This window comes from Vigna umbellata, chromosome 11 (genome assembly GCF_029865625.1).
Source record: "Vigna umbellata cultivar VRB3 chromosome 11, Vumbellata_1.0, whole genome shotgun sequence".
NCBI lineage: Eukaryota > Viridiplantae > Streptophyta > Magnoliopsida > Fabales > Fabaceae > Vigna > Vigna umbellata.
The window spans coordinates 20,570,812-20,586,123 of record NC_142175.1 but is presented as its reverse complement, the minus strand read 5'-3'; the positions used below and the strand labels follow the sequence as shown (position 1 = coordinate 20,586,123).

The window sequence follows — 15,312 nt, the reverse complement described above, 5'->3', positions numbered from 1 at the left end:
TATTCTTTCTTTGTCACTCTGTGTTCCTGCTTGGGTGTGTGCGTGTGGCGTTTTCTATAGGTTTCATATCCAGAAACCTGACACTTGATGTTTCCAGATACTATCTTCTCTTGAATGAAATGACAGTCAATCTCAATATGTTTGGTTCTCTTATGAAAGACAAGATTATGACTGATATGAAGAACAGTTTGATTGTCACATATAAGTGTCATTTGAGTGACATCACCAAATTGTAACTCTTTGTTGGGTTATTGGGCTCCCTTCCTATGTGGAGAATAGACCCAAATAATGTGGCCTTTATGTCTCACTAGGTTAAATTAAGATGGGTCAGATTAGTAGGGCACATTAGAGTCATTTGAAGAGAGGCAAAAGCAAAGTGAGATAAAAAGGAAGAGAGAAAGCTATTCCCGCATAACCCTACACCTGCATTGGTGTTTTCGTCGCTGTGAAGTCGTTCACCGTTGCAGTGAGCTGATTTTTAGACAGTAGGTTCCCGACATATGGTTCTTCATTCTGACCGTTCGGATCGTCAATCGGAGGTCTAGATTGAGAGAAATCGGTCTCACACCAGAAGCCTTGTTTTGAAGAATTTTCATCTTCTTTGTTCTCATTTGTAAGCATTTTTGCTTATTTAAATTGGCTTATTGAACACATCATTTGGTGTTATTATTGGAGACTCTTTTGTACCCTATTATTGATCATAGTGTATTTTTCTTTAGTCTGGACGACTCGTGGTTTTTACCCTTGCATTGAGGGTTTTTCATGTTAAAAATTGTTGGTGTCTCTTTGTGCTTTAGATTCTATTTTTGTTCTATTTGTTTGGTGCTCCTCACAGATTCTCACAAGAAGAGGGATTGAATTTCCGCTGCATTATTACTCTTTGCCAAGTTGTTATATTTTTTGGCCCTTTCCCCATCATTCTCTAAGCAATTGCTTAAGCCAAACGAAACTAACTGAACTAAAATAGCAATACTGTGTATGTCATTGTATTGATTAGCAGCAGAGGTGCTCTGGTATCTCTAACACAAACATATGAAATTTGGCATAAGTTGTTGAAAATTTTATCATACTTTTTAGTAACAGCTACCCAGACAAGCAATTAGTTTCGAATGTAATTTGCTTACTAACTTTGATTTTGCGGTGCCCTTATGCAGATCAGTAATTTTGAGTATCTAATGCAACTCAATACATTGGCTGGGCGTAGTTATAATGATATAACCCAGGTGATCTTCGCTACTAACTTATTGCATTCTATAATTAAACTCTTTAACTCTATCTTCATGTTATATATTTTATCATTATGAATTTTTTGCAGTATCCAGTTTTCCCCTGGATTCTTTCTGATTACAGTTCAAAGAGCTTGGATCTTTCTAATCCTTCTTCTTACCGGGATCTTTCAAAGGTTATCATGAATGTTGCTTTGATGAAATCAAGGGAAATTACTTCATATTTTAAATTTGTAATTTTTTATATCATGCAGCCAATTGGAGCACTGAACCCAGATCGTCTTAAAAAATTTCAAGAGAGATACTCCAGCTTTGATGACCCCGTAATACCAAAATTCCACTATGGATCACACTACTCAAGTGCAGGAACAGTAGGTCCCACTCTCCACCTCCTTTGAATTTTCCTCTGGTAATTTAGTACGTAGACTGTTGACGCTAGTCTTTGGTTTATTCTCTTACTTGTGAGTTCTATCAAGAAATTAGTGTCCTCTACATGGTTGATTCAGATGGAGCTTAAGTGATTAACTTTGAGTTGATGTCAAGTTTAATATTTTGCATGAACTCCCAATTTGAAATATACGAAGTTTCACCTATCCTGAATTACACTCAATAAAATTTGGATCATTTTTGGCTGCATTATGTGAGTATCTTAGAAGTATCAAATGTACAATCATCTGAACCTATGGCGCTCACAAAAAAGGGAGATAGAGAATATTTATTGATTTTGGGCTAGATGATTTTTAAAGGGAATAAGATGTAGATTTTTTGCCAGGATGCTTTAAATGGTCAATCATGTTAAGATCAAACAAAATGGCTTCCATGTGATACCAATCAAATTATGAATGCTTAGGATATTAAAGTAAGGTTGGTTTGCGTTCAGTATTGTCAACAAAGTCCTGATGCAGAAAGACACCTCACAAAATGTGATTAGTGTAAACTTGGGCACTTTAATGTTATGCTATTTTATTTATTTTTATTTCTTGTATGTTGGCATGCTACTAACATACCCCAGCGTTAAAAGGCTTCTTGCATGAGAAAGTACAGGAAAGGGTCATTGTATGTGGCCCTACCCTTACACACACACACACACATATATATATATATATACATATATACATATATATAATATATATATATATACATATATATATATATATACATACATATATATATATATACATACATACATATATATATAATACATACATATATATATATATATATACATACATATATATATACATATCTATATGTATATATACACACACATGTAAAGAGGCTGTTTCGGAAGGGTCTTGTTAGCATCTGTAGTTATTTTTGGCTTCTGCATTAAATTTCCCATTTCCTTTCTAAGTCATACAATAAATCCAAATCACGATGCTTTTTCTCAGTTCTTCTGAAGTTGCAACAGAAGCTATCACCCAGTATGCAAATGACAGCATTTAATATGGTTGCATTTTAGTTGCTCATTTTGCATTAGTTAATCGTTATTATCTTTTACAGGTTTTGTATTATCTTATTAGGGTTGAACCATTCACTACTCTTGCAATCAAACTTCAAGGTGGAAAATTTGATCATGCAGATCGAATGTTTTCTGATATTTTTGCTACTTGGAATGGAGTTCTTGAGGACATGAGTGATGTGAAGGAATTGGTATATCTTTACTAACTTATGACAGCATGATTGGTTTTCTTGAATGCTTTTAATTAAATTTTTTTGTACTTGCATACCAAAGACTTGTAGTTGTTCTTGGAGGACTTCAATGTGTTTAGTACTTATATTTTTAAATGCTTCCCATGGTTTTCTTCAAACTTATATTTCATTCTTTTTTTTTCCTATTTCAATCTCAACTTAGGTTCCTGAGCTATTTTACCTCCCTGAGGTCCTCACAAATGAAAATTCAATTGATTTTGGCACAACACAATTGGGAGGAAAGCTTGGTATACTCATTGAGATTTTCTCCATTTCCTTTTTAAGAAGAAATTGTGACTACATATATATGCATATTAAAGTTATTACCCCTTCATGAGAATTACTTTTGTCATACCAGATACTGTAAAACTTCCTGCTTGGGCAGAGAATCCAGTTGATTTTGTGCACAAGCATAGGATGGCTCTGGAGAGTGAATATGTATCTTCTCATTTGCATGAGTGGATTGATCTCATATTTGGGTAGGTTTTCTTCTTGCTTTTCGTTTTCTCCATATTCTTTTGGCTTGAAAGCCTGGTTCAAAGCTGTTGAGATATTTTTACTAGGATAGACTGAGGATATTCACCACCTTCGAAGTATGAGCTGCCCATATAAAAGATTTGACACCACTTTCCACAACAAGACATGCTTGTACCAGCCATTTATCTCAACAACTTCCCCTTACCCTTACTATTGTTGGGTTTCTACCACAACGGGACTTGTCTCCATTTGAGTCAGACACCAAGATAAACCTACCATTTTTCTTTACTGGGATAAACTGAGCATATTTACAACCTATGAGCCATAAGTTACACATATAAAAGACCTGACACCACCTTTAACATAAAACCTTAAGGGTTCATGTTTGTGGGTCTTTATTTTCTTATATGTCACTCAACTTTCTCATTTCTATTCAAGGTGAGACATTCAAATCATACTTGAATTCCTAACAACCTTTTGTTTATTCATGAGTTTTATTTTTCTATCATTTTTTATGTACATATCTATAGCATTCCTTTTTAAATTTTCACTTTATTTTAGTCCCTTGAAAATTTGCATATGGTTACATTAAATGGATTTAACCATGCAGGTATAAGCAACGGGGAAAAGAAGCTATTGCCGCAAATAATGTTTTCTTTTACATTACTTATGAAGGGACAGTGGATATTGATAAAATATCTGACCCAGTATGTCTCCGTTGCCTCTTTATATTTTCCACATTAATTGTTGTATGAGAACTACCTTCTTTGGTTAAAGGACTAAAGTACATGTTAGCTATAGTTATGTTTGTCACTTATATATGTGTTTGTTTCCATAATTTTATTAGTAAGGAAATTAACTGCTTAAGCTTGATAAACAATGCAATCCTTTTTTTGTTGGTTAGCTTTCTTGTTTGTCATGATAAATTTCCCTTGTGACCAATACAAGATGTAGAGAAACTGAGGAAAATATAACAGATGTGATGGAGAAAAAATCGCTTTCATCTTTTTTGTTAAAATTAGAGCTAGAAAAAGAATCCCTTGTGGCATTACTATCTCTTTTTTAATCAAAAGCAATTAATGTGATTGCATAACTTTTAGAAAAAGTTCTAAGGAGGCATTTCGCCCAACTATGTTTGCGTCACAAACAACATCAATCATATGCAACACCTCTGAATATTATAAAAGCATCAGACCTCAACAAATAACTTATCCAGAGTGAAAAGAGAGGAAGAGAACTGAATATGAAATGAATCTTTATTATGTATATTGCATCAGAAAGTATGTGTACAAGATGCATTTATTGGCATTGCTTACTAAAAGCTGTAAAATAACTGACAGCTGTACAAAGTAGATTACAAGTAAACCTACAGCTGTACAAAGAAAACTTACATGTAATACATCTACAAACTATACAAACTGACTTGGTTCTACTAACATCCCCTCACAAACTCAAGGACAAGATTTTTCAGAAGAAAATTCCTCACATTGAGTTTGCCCTAAACCCTAAATGCGTTTAACTACAACCCAATGAGAATCCAATGGGTTAGCAATAAACTGACAAACTTTGTTTGCAACAAAGCTAACTTTTGGCCGAGTAAGAGTGACATATTTCAAAGCACCAAGCACTTAACGAAATAAAATAGGATCTGGAAAAAGATCAATACCATGTTTAGACAACTTGCAATTGGAGATCATAGGGGATGAAATTGAATGATGTTATATGAAGCAAGTCTCTTACATACTTTGTCTGAGTCATGAGAATAGACAAATCAGAGAAATATTATATCTCAAAGCCAAGAAAATAGTCTAGTTGACCTAGTTGTTTTAAGGAAAAAGGTGCATGAAGTCAAGTTGTAATATTCTGAATGAGAGTAATAGAGCTTCCAGTTATGATTATATCATCATAAACCACAACTTTTAATTCCTTTTATGTAGATGAAGAGAGAGGCATCACAAGTGTGGTTAACAAAACCATAGACTGCTTTATTCAACTCACAAACAAGAGCCTGATCACTTGCTTCAAAACCAGGTGGTTGTTGCATATAAACTGTTTCATCAAGATAATCATTCAAAAAGGATATATTGACATCAAGTTGTATTAGAGGCCCCGCATCGACTAGTGATAAGGCCAGTTTAGAGTATATAGTGAGTGCAAATCTCATCTTACAAGCTGGTTTTATAGGGTTGAGTTAGGCTTAAAGTTCACTTCTTAACATGGTATCAGAGTCAGGTTTAGAGTCATCTTACAATCAAAACTTTTGAGGAAATGAAAATTTGGATGTTTATTAAACAAAGCAGAATACGACATGGAAAAGTCTAGAGATGTTGTAGGCAGCCTATTGATAAGATATACTGCAATAATAAATGCTTGATCCCAAATTTGTAAAGGAGGAGAAGCATGACGCAACAATGTAAGGTAAATTAATAATGTGCCTAAGTTTACATTTAACAACACCATTTTGACAATGAGTATGAGGACTAATAAGTCTATGAACTATACCATGATGAGCTAAAACTTTGGTAAAGGGACTATATTCACCACCCCAATCAGACTGAGCCAAACACTTTTGATTTTGTAATTCAGTTGTGATTCAACCATTGTCTTAAAGGTTTGAAATACAATTAACATGTCAAATTTAGACTTTATTTGAAATATCCAGGTGTATCTAGAGTAAGTAACAACAAAAAAACATAATATTTGAATTCTGCATGAGAAATAAGATGTACAGGTCCCCAAAGATCAACGAAATTAAGTTCTAAGGGAGAATATACAGATCTAGGGACATGAGAAGGCAATCTATGTGATTTTCCAACACAACAAGATGAACAAAATTGACAATCGGCTTTATTAGACACTGGAATTTTACAATGTTTGAGTACAGTTTGCATTACATGATTATTTCGATGACCAAGTCAATTGTGCCACATATGTACACTATTATCTACAAGATTGGCCTTATTGACATTGTTGAAAAGAGTTTACTAAAAAAGAATGTTGAGCATAATAGCCAGTGGACTTAGAAGAGGAATGCCGCTGAAAAGATTGACTGTGAAGCTAATCATTGTTGAACGAATAAAGTCCATGAACACCAACAATTCCTTAAAAAAGAACTTTATTCGTCCCTATGATTTGACAAGAAATTTGTTAGAATGGAACTCAAAGAAAACTAAATTATCTTTTTCAAATTAACTAACAATTAACACATTTTTAGTAATGGAAGTGTTAGATATATTATATCTTTTATCTTTTAGTTAGTTTGTTATTATTTCTCATTTGTATTTTGGGCTTAGCCCATATTTCTTCTATTATAAATAGAGAACCCTATGTGTGTATTTTACACAAGGGAGATTAATTCAAATATAGTTTTTCACTATATTTAACATGGTATCAGAGCAGGTTCTCTGATCTTCTTCTGGTGTCTCTGCTGTCTGCCGGCGGCTGGCCGCCATGGCCGCCGGCAGCCCCCTAAAATTTCAGTGGGCAACCCTTCTCTCTTTCTTTTTCTCTTAAATCTGTGCCACAGTCAGCACCGTGCAGTCAGATCTCTCCACCGTCGCTGCCGCTTCTTTCCGGCAAGTCCGTCGCCGCCTCCGGCCACCGCCGCCGCCGCCGGAGTTCCAGAATCGACCGGCGACCACACCATCGGAATCGTCTCGACCGGGCGACCACCGTGGTATGAAGATCGCGGCGAACGGACCTCTCACGCGCCTTCACGCGCCGCCGCAAGAGTCACCGCTGCCGCCGCTGCCGGCGCGCGTGCCGGCGCGTCGCCGGAGCTTTCCGCCGCCGATCAGCACTGCCGTAATCGCCTCTTCGCCCTCTTTCTGGATCTGTGGTCGTTGCATCAATCGGAGTACTTTGAATTTTTTAGGGTTTCTCCCTCTCCATGGCTGCCCAACTTGATGATCGGAGTCGGTCTCGCCAACCAGACCATCGCCGCTGTCCCCGCGCCGTTTGCTGCTGTCCACGCGCCGTTTCCCGCTGTCCGCGCCGTTTGACCACTGTCCAGCCACTATTGATCGTTGTCCAGGTGCCGTTTCCGCTGTCCGGCGCCGTTTAGTTTGCCGCTGTTCGGCACTGTTTGCCACTTTTCGGTGCTAGAGTTAGCCCGATGTTTGGCCCTGTTTGCCGCTGTTCAGTGCTAGAGTTAGCACTGTTTGCTGCTGTTTGGTGCTAGAGTTAGCACTGTTTGCCGTTGTTCGATGCTAGAGTTTAGCCCGATCTTCTTGTGATACACGGCTGAGTATCACCACTTGGGAGTTGTCCAGCAAAGAATCTTGGACCTCCAACATATCTTGATGTCTTTGTTTCAGCATTGTAGCTTAATATTTTGTTTTGTTTTAGTGGTTCAGCAACTGTGATCTTTCACATTTCCACCTTCACACTAAGGGGGAGTACGTTTCCAAGACACTGCAAGTCACATAAATATGGGTGTAGTCCCTGCAGTTTTGTAGATTTCAGCTACTACTGTTGATCCGTCACCCATCCATCATTGATGAGGATTTAGTGTAGTCCCTGCAGTTTTGTAGCTCTTAGCTTTCAGCTACTACTGTTGATCCCGTCACTCATCCATCATTGATTGGGAATCAGTCCTTGCAGTTTATCATTGTCCACACGGCTCTCCTTCATCCACTTTTGAAGTTGAAGTTTCACAAGCTGCTGTTAGTCCATCTATGTTTGCCTCACACTCTTGAAGACAAATCATCTAGTTCAACACTGAGTTCATCTATTCCAAGCTTAGTTCATACAATTTGTATGCTCCAGCTTGAGGGGGAGTGTTAGATATATTATATCTTTTATCTTTTAGTTAGTTTGTTATTATTTCTCATTTGTATTTTGGGCTTAGCCCATATTTCTTCTATTATAAATAGAGAACCCTATGTGTGTATTTTACACAAGGGAGATTAATTCAAATATAGTTTTTCACTATATTCAACAGGAAGGAACATCCAACAAATTATTTAGTTGAAAAGTGACTCATAAGGTGACAAAAGAGGAGGAACCACCACCATAAATACTCAAACCTGCACCACTATTACATGTTTTGTGGTTCACCAGTAACATGGAAGCTTGCACCAAAATCTGGTATCCAAGAACTATTGGCATTACCTTGAGAAGTAGACTTCATCATCATTGCACTCGGTTGAGCATTGTTCTTACGCTTGGTATTAGGATTCTCCCAAGTATTTGATGTTTTATATGAACCAGCCAAATAAGGAATGGACTGTTGTGTAACACGATAAATGAAAAACAGTGATTCATGAGGCTGATAGGATGCATCAGATATGAAATAACAAACGTTGGTTGTATGTCCAAATTTGAGACATATTTGGCACTGAAAATTGGCTAATTTTCCACCACATGCTGTGCTAGAACTACCACCACGAGAGGATACTCTAGTGAGAAAGCCTCCACATTGGCTGTCACAATAAGTGTAAGGAGCTTGAGTGTAATGCAGTGTGGTGGGACTAAAGTTGGTGTCTCTTAAGCATAACAATTAAGGCATGTTTCATGTCCATACAAAAGAACTTCAATTTCAGTAATTAAAGGTGTGCATTTCTTACTCTCAATAACAAATACAACTGGAGCATAGTCAAATGAAACACCTTCTAAAATAGCATGAACATATTCTTCATGTCGCACAAGAACACCAACCCCAGCAAGCTCACAACATAATATTTAATCTTGAGCAAATACTCTTCCATTGATTTGGAACCAAGTTGATAGAATGCATTGTAGTACGCAGCTGTCATGTACAAGACTTGTTTGAAGACTGAAATACTCATGAATTTTCTCCCAAACTTCATATGAATGAGTACAAAACCAGTAACGTTGGATACCAAACTTCCCAAGCTTCATGCTCACGATCGATACTGTTAGCAACACAATCAGTTAGAAAGCAAGGTGGAACCATTGGATTCACAACAAATCGTTGTAACTTGTGCGATTTGATTACTGGTTCAACATATTGAAGCCAGTGCCACTAATTACAATCATCAAGTTTCTCAACAATAGTTGTTGGAAACGATTGTGAAGCGAAATTCACCTTGTCCAAAGTGAAATTCACCTTGTGCAAAGCAAAACTCACTATTGCCAAGTGCAATTGAAAAGAAGAAAAGTGGATATAAGAACAAAGTCATTGTTCAAAAAGCTCAATTCACTATCACCAAAAGAAAAAGTAGCTATGAGGACAATTCACTGATTGCAACTTCCAATTAACTTCACAGAGCTCAATTACAATAAAACAGAAAATTATGAACTGATAATGAACCAGCAGCAGAATGCATAATTCACCACTGCAAAATGGGAATGAAGAAAATTATGAACAGCATCAAAGAGACTAAGATAATCTCAAAATCAGGAACCTATAACAATTCACCAATAGAAAGTACTAAATTGACTGAACAGAAGCAACAGCGAGCTGAATCATGAAGAACTCAGTGAAGAAGCTTGAGTGGAGAAGCTTGATCGTAAAAAAAATGTTTTGGATGCCGTCTTAGATGAATTGAACTGAGGGTTAAAAGAGAGAAAGAGAACTGAACATGAACTGAATTTTTATTACGTATATCACATTTGAAAGTATGAGTACGCAAATATTTATAGATATTACTTACTAGGCTGTTTCTTCTTGCACCCCATTAAATTTCTGCCTGCACTTCATCATTTTGGATTTTATTTCCGGAACACACTAAACCAATTCTGGAAACATTTTTCAACAAGGCAGTCACCCGCATTTCCAGAAAATACTCACCCACTTGGAAAAATTTTCCAGTAACTAGGATGGGGAGCTGGAAGAAAATTGATAGGGTACTGGAAGCAACAGTCTACATACTAACAACTGCATAAGAACTGACATCTGTATAAAGTAATTTACTAATAAATCTACAGATGTACAAAGAAAACTATAAGTAATACATCTACAAACTATCCAAACTGACTTATTTCTGTTAACACTCGTACTTTCTACTGTGCATGACATGCAAAGGTGCAACAGCATGCCACACAAGATCAGATTGCTTATTTTGGACAAACACCATCCCAACTTTTGACTATTCCACACTTGAAGAAGAAGCCACTATCAGAAGTTCTTCATTTGCAGGTAACTTTGATATTGATTACTTCTTTCTGAGTAAGCATGCATGTGTGCTCCCTGTCTTGTTACCCATATTTTATTTTGGCTTTCTGTAATGTGTCTAGATTTACATACAAAAGTCATCAAGCAAACTAATAATTCATGATTAGCCATTAGCCATGCATGGATAATGGCTGTTTTTCTTTATTTCGGTTCCTATATGAAGAGAAAAATGTCTATTTCTTTTTACTAAATTACTCACTAATTCTAAACTCTTACAGGAAAAAACCCCAAACATGACCAAAACCCATACTCGTCCCCATTTCTTATATTTTACTTACCATTGACTTTGATTCCCTTAAGTATTTCAATACAAAAAGGGTTTTATTTTTATTTGTTAAATATTCCATCTGTTTCATTATTTGTCTCGTAAGAAAATCTTTTACTAAGTAAGTTACTATGATTAAATGATTTAAGGTAGCTACTACAAATCATGTATTATGTGCATAACTAAGTTTCATTAAGCAGATTTTAGTAAAAATTGTATCCAACTAACAGACCAAAGTATTCTAATATACTCCAGCCATATGCTCCACCTATAAAAAAAACAAATTAAAAAAAAAAAACTTGTACATGAGATCAGTATCTCCATCCTATTTGTGGAGAACATTAGGGTCAAGAAAGATTTAGATTTTATTCCTATTGACTTTAATTCTGTATATTTGTTGTATCTCAGTTTTATTACTAGTATAATAATCCTGCAATCTCTGGAATTTATTTCCTAGAATAGACTGTACTTGTTTTCTAAATTGTCTAATCAATTTATATATATATATATATATATATATATATATATATATATATATATATATATATATATATATATATAATCTCGAATGTATGTAATGGGAAATAATAAGAGAAATTATTTTGTTCTAACTTAAGAATTATGAATCCTTCCTCTCTCCTTCCTACTAGTAGAAAGAGAGAAAAAATAAATTGATCCTGGATTAGACACTACCTACCCAGTCATAAAGAAAGCCCAATTTATCTGTTTCGAGTACCTCTGACTACTTTTTTCATTACTATGTTATGTTACTCCTCAGTAGATTTTATGTATATATAAGGTGTCTCCTTTGTTTTAAGAATTGTTTAAAACCTGTGGTGAAATGCTTCGAAGTGCTCTCCTATTGTTCCATGCTTGCTCAACTGCCAATGATCAATGCATGTGATTATAATGATAAATTTGTAATGTATATATTTATGTCTACCAGACAATATTCCGCAACCCAAAAGCAATCAAGTCATATGCCATTCCATCCCTGAACAGTGCAATCTACCAGCTGCTGCCATCCATGCGTCTTCAGATACGGTTGTGGTTGTTGATTTAAATGCACCAGCAGCTCATGTTGCACAGCACAAGTGGCAACCCAATACACCTGATGGTCAGGGTACACCATTCCTCTTTCATCATGGAAAGGCTACATCAGGTTCCGCTGGTGGGATTATACGCATGTTAAAAGGTCCTGCTGGGACTGGTGAAGAGTGGCAATATCCCCAAGCATTGGCTTTCCTGTTTCTGGAATTAGAAGCCAAGCTATTGTCTCTATAACATGTGACAAAGAAATTATTACTGGTATAAATCTAGACGAGCTAGTATTATTAAAATATCCTGCCACTAGTAGTATGTGAAAAGGTTATTTCTGGTAATTAACCTCTTATATGAGAAGTTAGCTTAAAATAATAACCATTGCCATTAGCATGGATTTATATTTTTCCTGGAAATACAGATAATACAATTAATCAATTTCAAGGAATTTTTCTCAAGGGGATTAACAAAGGGGGAACGTTAACAGTACTTATATAGCCATTTGGTATACCCTATGTTCTAGTATTTCTTAGAAAAGACAAAATTGTATGTGGCGTTGCAGCTATGAATTAACACCAAGGGAAAATTTGTTATTTGGAAAAGATTTAGGTATAAGAACAAGGAGAATAAACTATATAGATGTAAAAAGTAAATAGTTCCAACTTCTTCTGTTATTTGCTCAAAATAATCACTAGTTGAAGCAGTAGCGAAACAATGTAGAGAAATCATAGCAGCGACCTGTTATTTGATTTAGCCAGATTTTAAATATATACTTCAATTAAGCAGGCCTTCTAGTAATATACTTCAATTAAGCCAGATCTTTTTGAGTGGGACTGGTCTTCAACATATGGTTATAATATCCAAAACCATTATAAACTCTAGGCTGAAGAAGAGAAGTATTATTTCTAGAATGCAGTTCTTTTTGTGTTTTTCAAAATACTCTCTCTTCCCCCTCTCAGATCTTAAAATTCATCTAAGAAACTTGACCTATATTTGTAGTAGCAACTTTTTAAACTGTCTGAGTCTTTCACATCTAACTTGCCAATTGGACTTCTGATTAGGTGGGCATGCTGATAATAGTATCAGTTAATATCCTCAGATGGAGCTAAAACCTTGGAAACAGCCTATGCTCACTGTGCTCCTGTAACTTGCCTTGGTCTCTCACCGAATAGTGACTACCTGGTGACAGGATCCCGAGATACAACAGTATTACTCTGGAGAATACATAGGGCCCTTGCATCTCATTCAAGTGTCACATCAGAATCTTCTACTGGGAATGGCACTGGCATGAGGCCTTCAACTGGCAGTAGTTCTTCATCACATTTGTTGATGGAAAAGAATCGTAGACGCCGTATTGAGGGCCCTATACAGGTACTTAGGGGGCACCACAGTGAAATACTCAGTTGTTGTGTTAACTCAGGTCTTCGAATGGTTGTTTCATGCTCCCACTCATCAGATGTTCTCCTACACTCTATAAGAGAGGGACGTTTAGTCAGAAGACTGGATGGTGTGTTGGCTCACGCTGTCTCCCTTTCCTCTGAAGGGATTGTCGTGGTGTGGAATGAATCAAAGCATATTATCAGTACCTTTACTCTTAATGGTGTTCTGATTGCAAAATCAGAATTACCTTTCTCTAGCAGCATTTGTTGCATGGAAATTTCTCTTGATGGATGGAGTGCTTTGATTGGAATTAATTCTCAAGAAATGGTATAGCCTACAATAGCAGTTGGAATTCGCAATCCAGTAAGTCAGGTAATGAAGATTTTTATTCAGACTCAGAAGAAACTCACGATACCAACAGAATAAATGCTCCATCACCTTCAATTTGCTTCCTGGATTTGCACACTTTGGAGGTACAATATTAAGATGTTTAAATTGAGCTGTCAAAAAAACATCATATCTTTCATTTCTCATCAAACTGTTTCTTTATGTGCCTTCAAACTTCCTCAATATTTGCATATTATAGGAAAATACTCAGTAAGAACGGCATTCTGATTCTCTCAAACATCAGGAGTCCTGTTTCCTTCCTGCTATGCATATCCTTGGGACTGTTTTTCAATACTAACCACTCTACCATACTAACTTGTGTAGGTGTTTCATGTGTTGAAGCTGAGAGAAGGACAGGATATCACAGCTCTTGCCCTAAATAAAGATAACACAAATCTTTTGGTTTCAACTTGGGATAAACAGTTGATTGTCTTCACTGATCCGACTGTAAGTTAGATCACTCTTAATAAGGATCATTGTCAAATATCAATCATTGCTTACGATTTACTAGTGAATCCTGTTTCTAAATATTCCACGATCCCAAGCAATGATTTTTTTTTATGATCCTTGTAAATTGGATAAAAGCATAAAAGTTGATGTTTCACCTGCAATCTAGTTTCATAAAAATAATTAGATTTGCACATTATTTGGAGTTTTACAATTTACACCTGTTCGGTATGATAGTTTTTGATATTTTTATGTGCCTGTTGGACTGAATGCACCCAAATGGTTGGTAATTCTCGCTGCTCATTGCTTCTTGCAGTTGAGCTTGAAGGTGGTCGATCAAATGCTCAAGCTTGGTTGGGAAGGTGATGGCCTTAAGCATCTCATAAAATGATAAGCTTCTAAGGCATACAAATATGGATTACATGATCTTTTATATGTAATAACTATTATGAAAATAGAATGGAGTTATAATACTCCTGTTTGTTAGTGTTATCGTTGCATGTTCTCAGAGACATATTGTAACATATGTAAAGACTACCTCTGACCGGTTACCACCATAGTGGTTAGGTTACTAGTTTTAGCAGTGCTCTTTTGCTGTCCCATTTGAACTCAAATATTAGTATCTGATAAGCTTTGACTGAGGTTAGGGTCATTACAGTTTTGTTCTCTTCTTTTTATTATGGTCAATGAAAATATGGTAAACCTTTTTTCGACTAATACTTTTCGCTTGTAACAACCTGCCATAAATATTTTTGTTTATATTAATAAAAATATAACAGTGGTTAGTTAATAAGTTTTCCTTGATTTTGATTGTGATAGCAAAGCAGTTGGAAGGCAAACAATATAGTGATGTCTTATCACTCTCATTTCTATTAAAAAATATTGTTCATTTTCCTTTTGTTGTTTTAGATTTATATACAACAAAAGTCAAATTATATACCATGTATTAATTTCAATGGCTAAGGAGGGTAGTCTTTGAAATGTGACAAATCGAAATTCAAATACATATTATGAAGGGTGCCCACAATTATGATTTCATTATGTCTCAAATATTGCTGCTACTCATGACGAATCTGTGGTGCCTTGAATTTTTCTTGATCTGGGTTGTGAATACAACTTCTCATTCTTCCACGAAATCATCCGTTCCGCAGTATCACAAGTAAACGTTCACTCAAGAGCTCCACAACGTTTGTGATATCCCTTTAATTCTTGAAGACATTGCCCCAACATTTTATAATGTCATTACAAATGAAAAATAA

At 35.9% G+C, this 15,312-nt stretch overlaps 1 protein-coding gene across 1 annotated transcript in view; it reads left to right on the top strand.

Moving 5' to 3' along the window:
• Positions 1-13,523, top strand: part of LOC124826163 (BEACH domain-containing protein C2-like) — a 40,261-nt gene extending 26,738 nt beyond the window's left edge. Inside the window, exons 12-23 of the mRNA XM_088101305.1 lie at positions 1,155-1,223; positions 1,316-1,402; positions 1,481-1,597; positions 2,730-2,879; positions 3,082-3,166; positions 3,277-3,397; positions 4,006-4,102; positions 10,384-10,497; positions 11,745-11,799; positions 11,871-12,008; positions 12,939-13,210; positions 13,461-13,523. Coding sequence (XP_087957431.1) covers positions 1,155-1,223; positions 1,316-1,402; positions 1,481-1,597; positions 2,730-2,879; positions 3,082-3,166; positions 3,277-3,397; positions 4,006-4,102; positions 10,384-10,497; positions 11,745-11,799; positions 11,871-12,008; positions 12,939-13,210; positions 13,461-13,523 — 1,368 coding nt within the window. The remainder of the gene's footprint in view (positions 1-1,154; positions 1,224-1,315; positions 1,403-1,480; positions 1,598-2,729; positions 2,880-3,081; positions 3,167-3,276; positions 3,398-4,005; positions 4,103-10,383; positions 10,498-11,744; positions 11,800-11,870; positions 12,009-12,938; positions 13,211-13,460) is intronic.
• Positions 13,524-15,312: the final 1,789 nt, after the last annotated feature.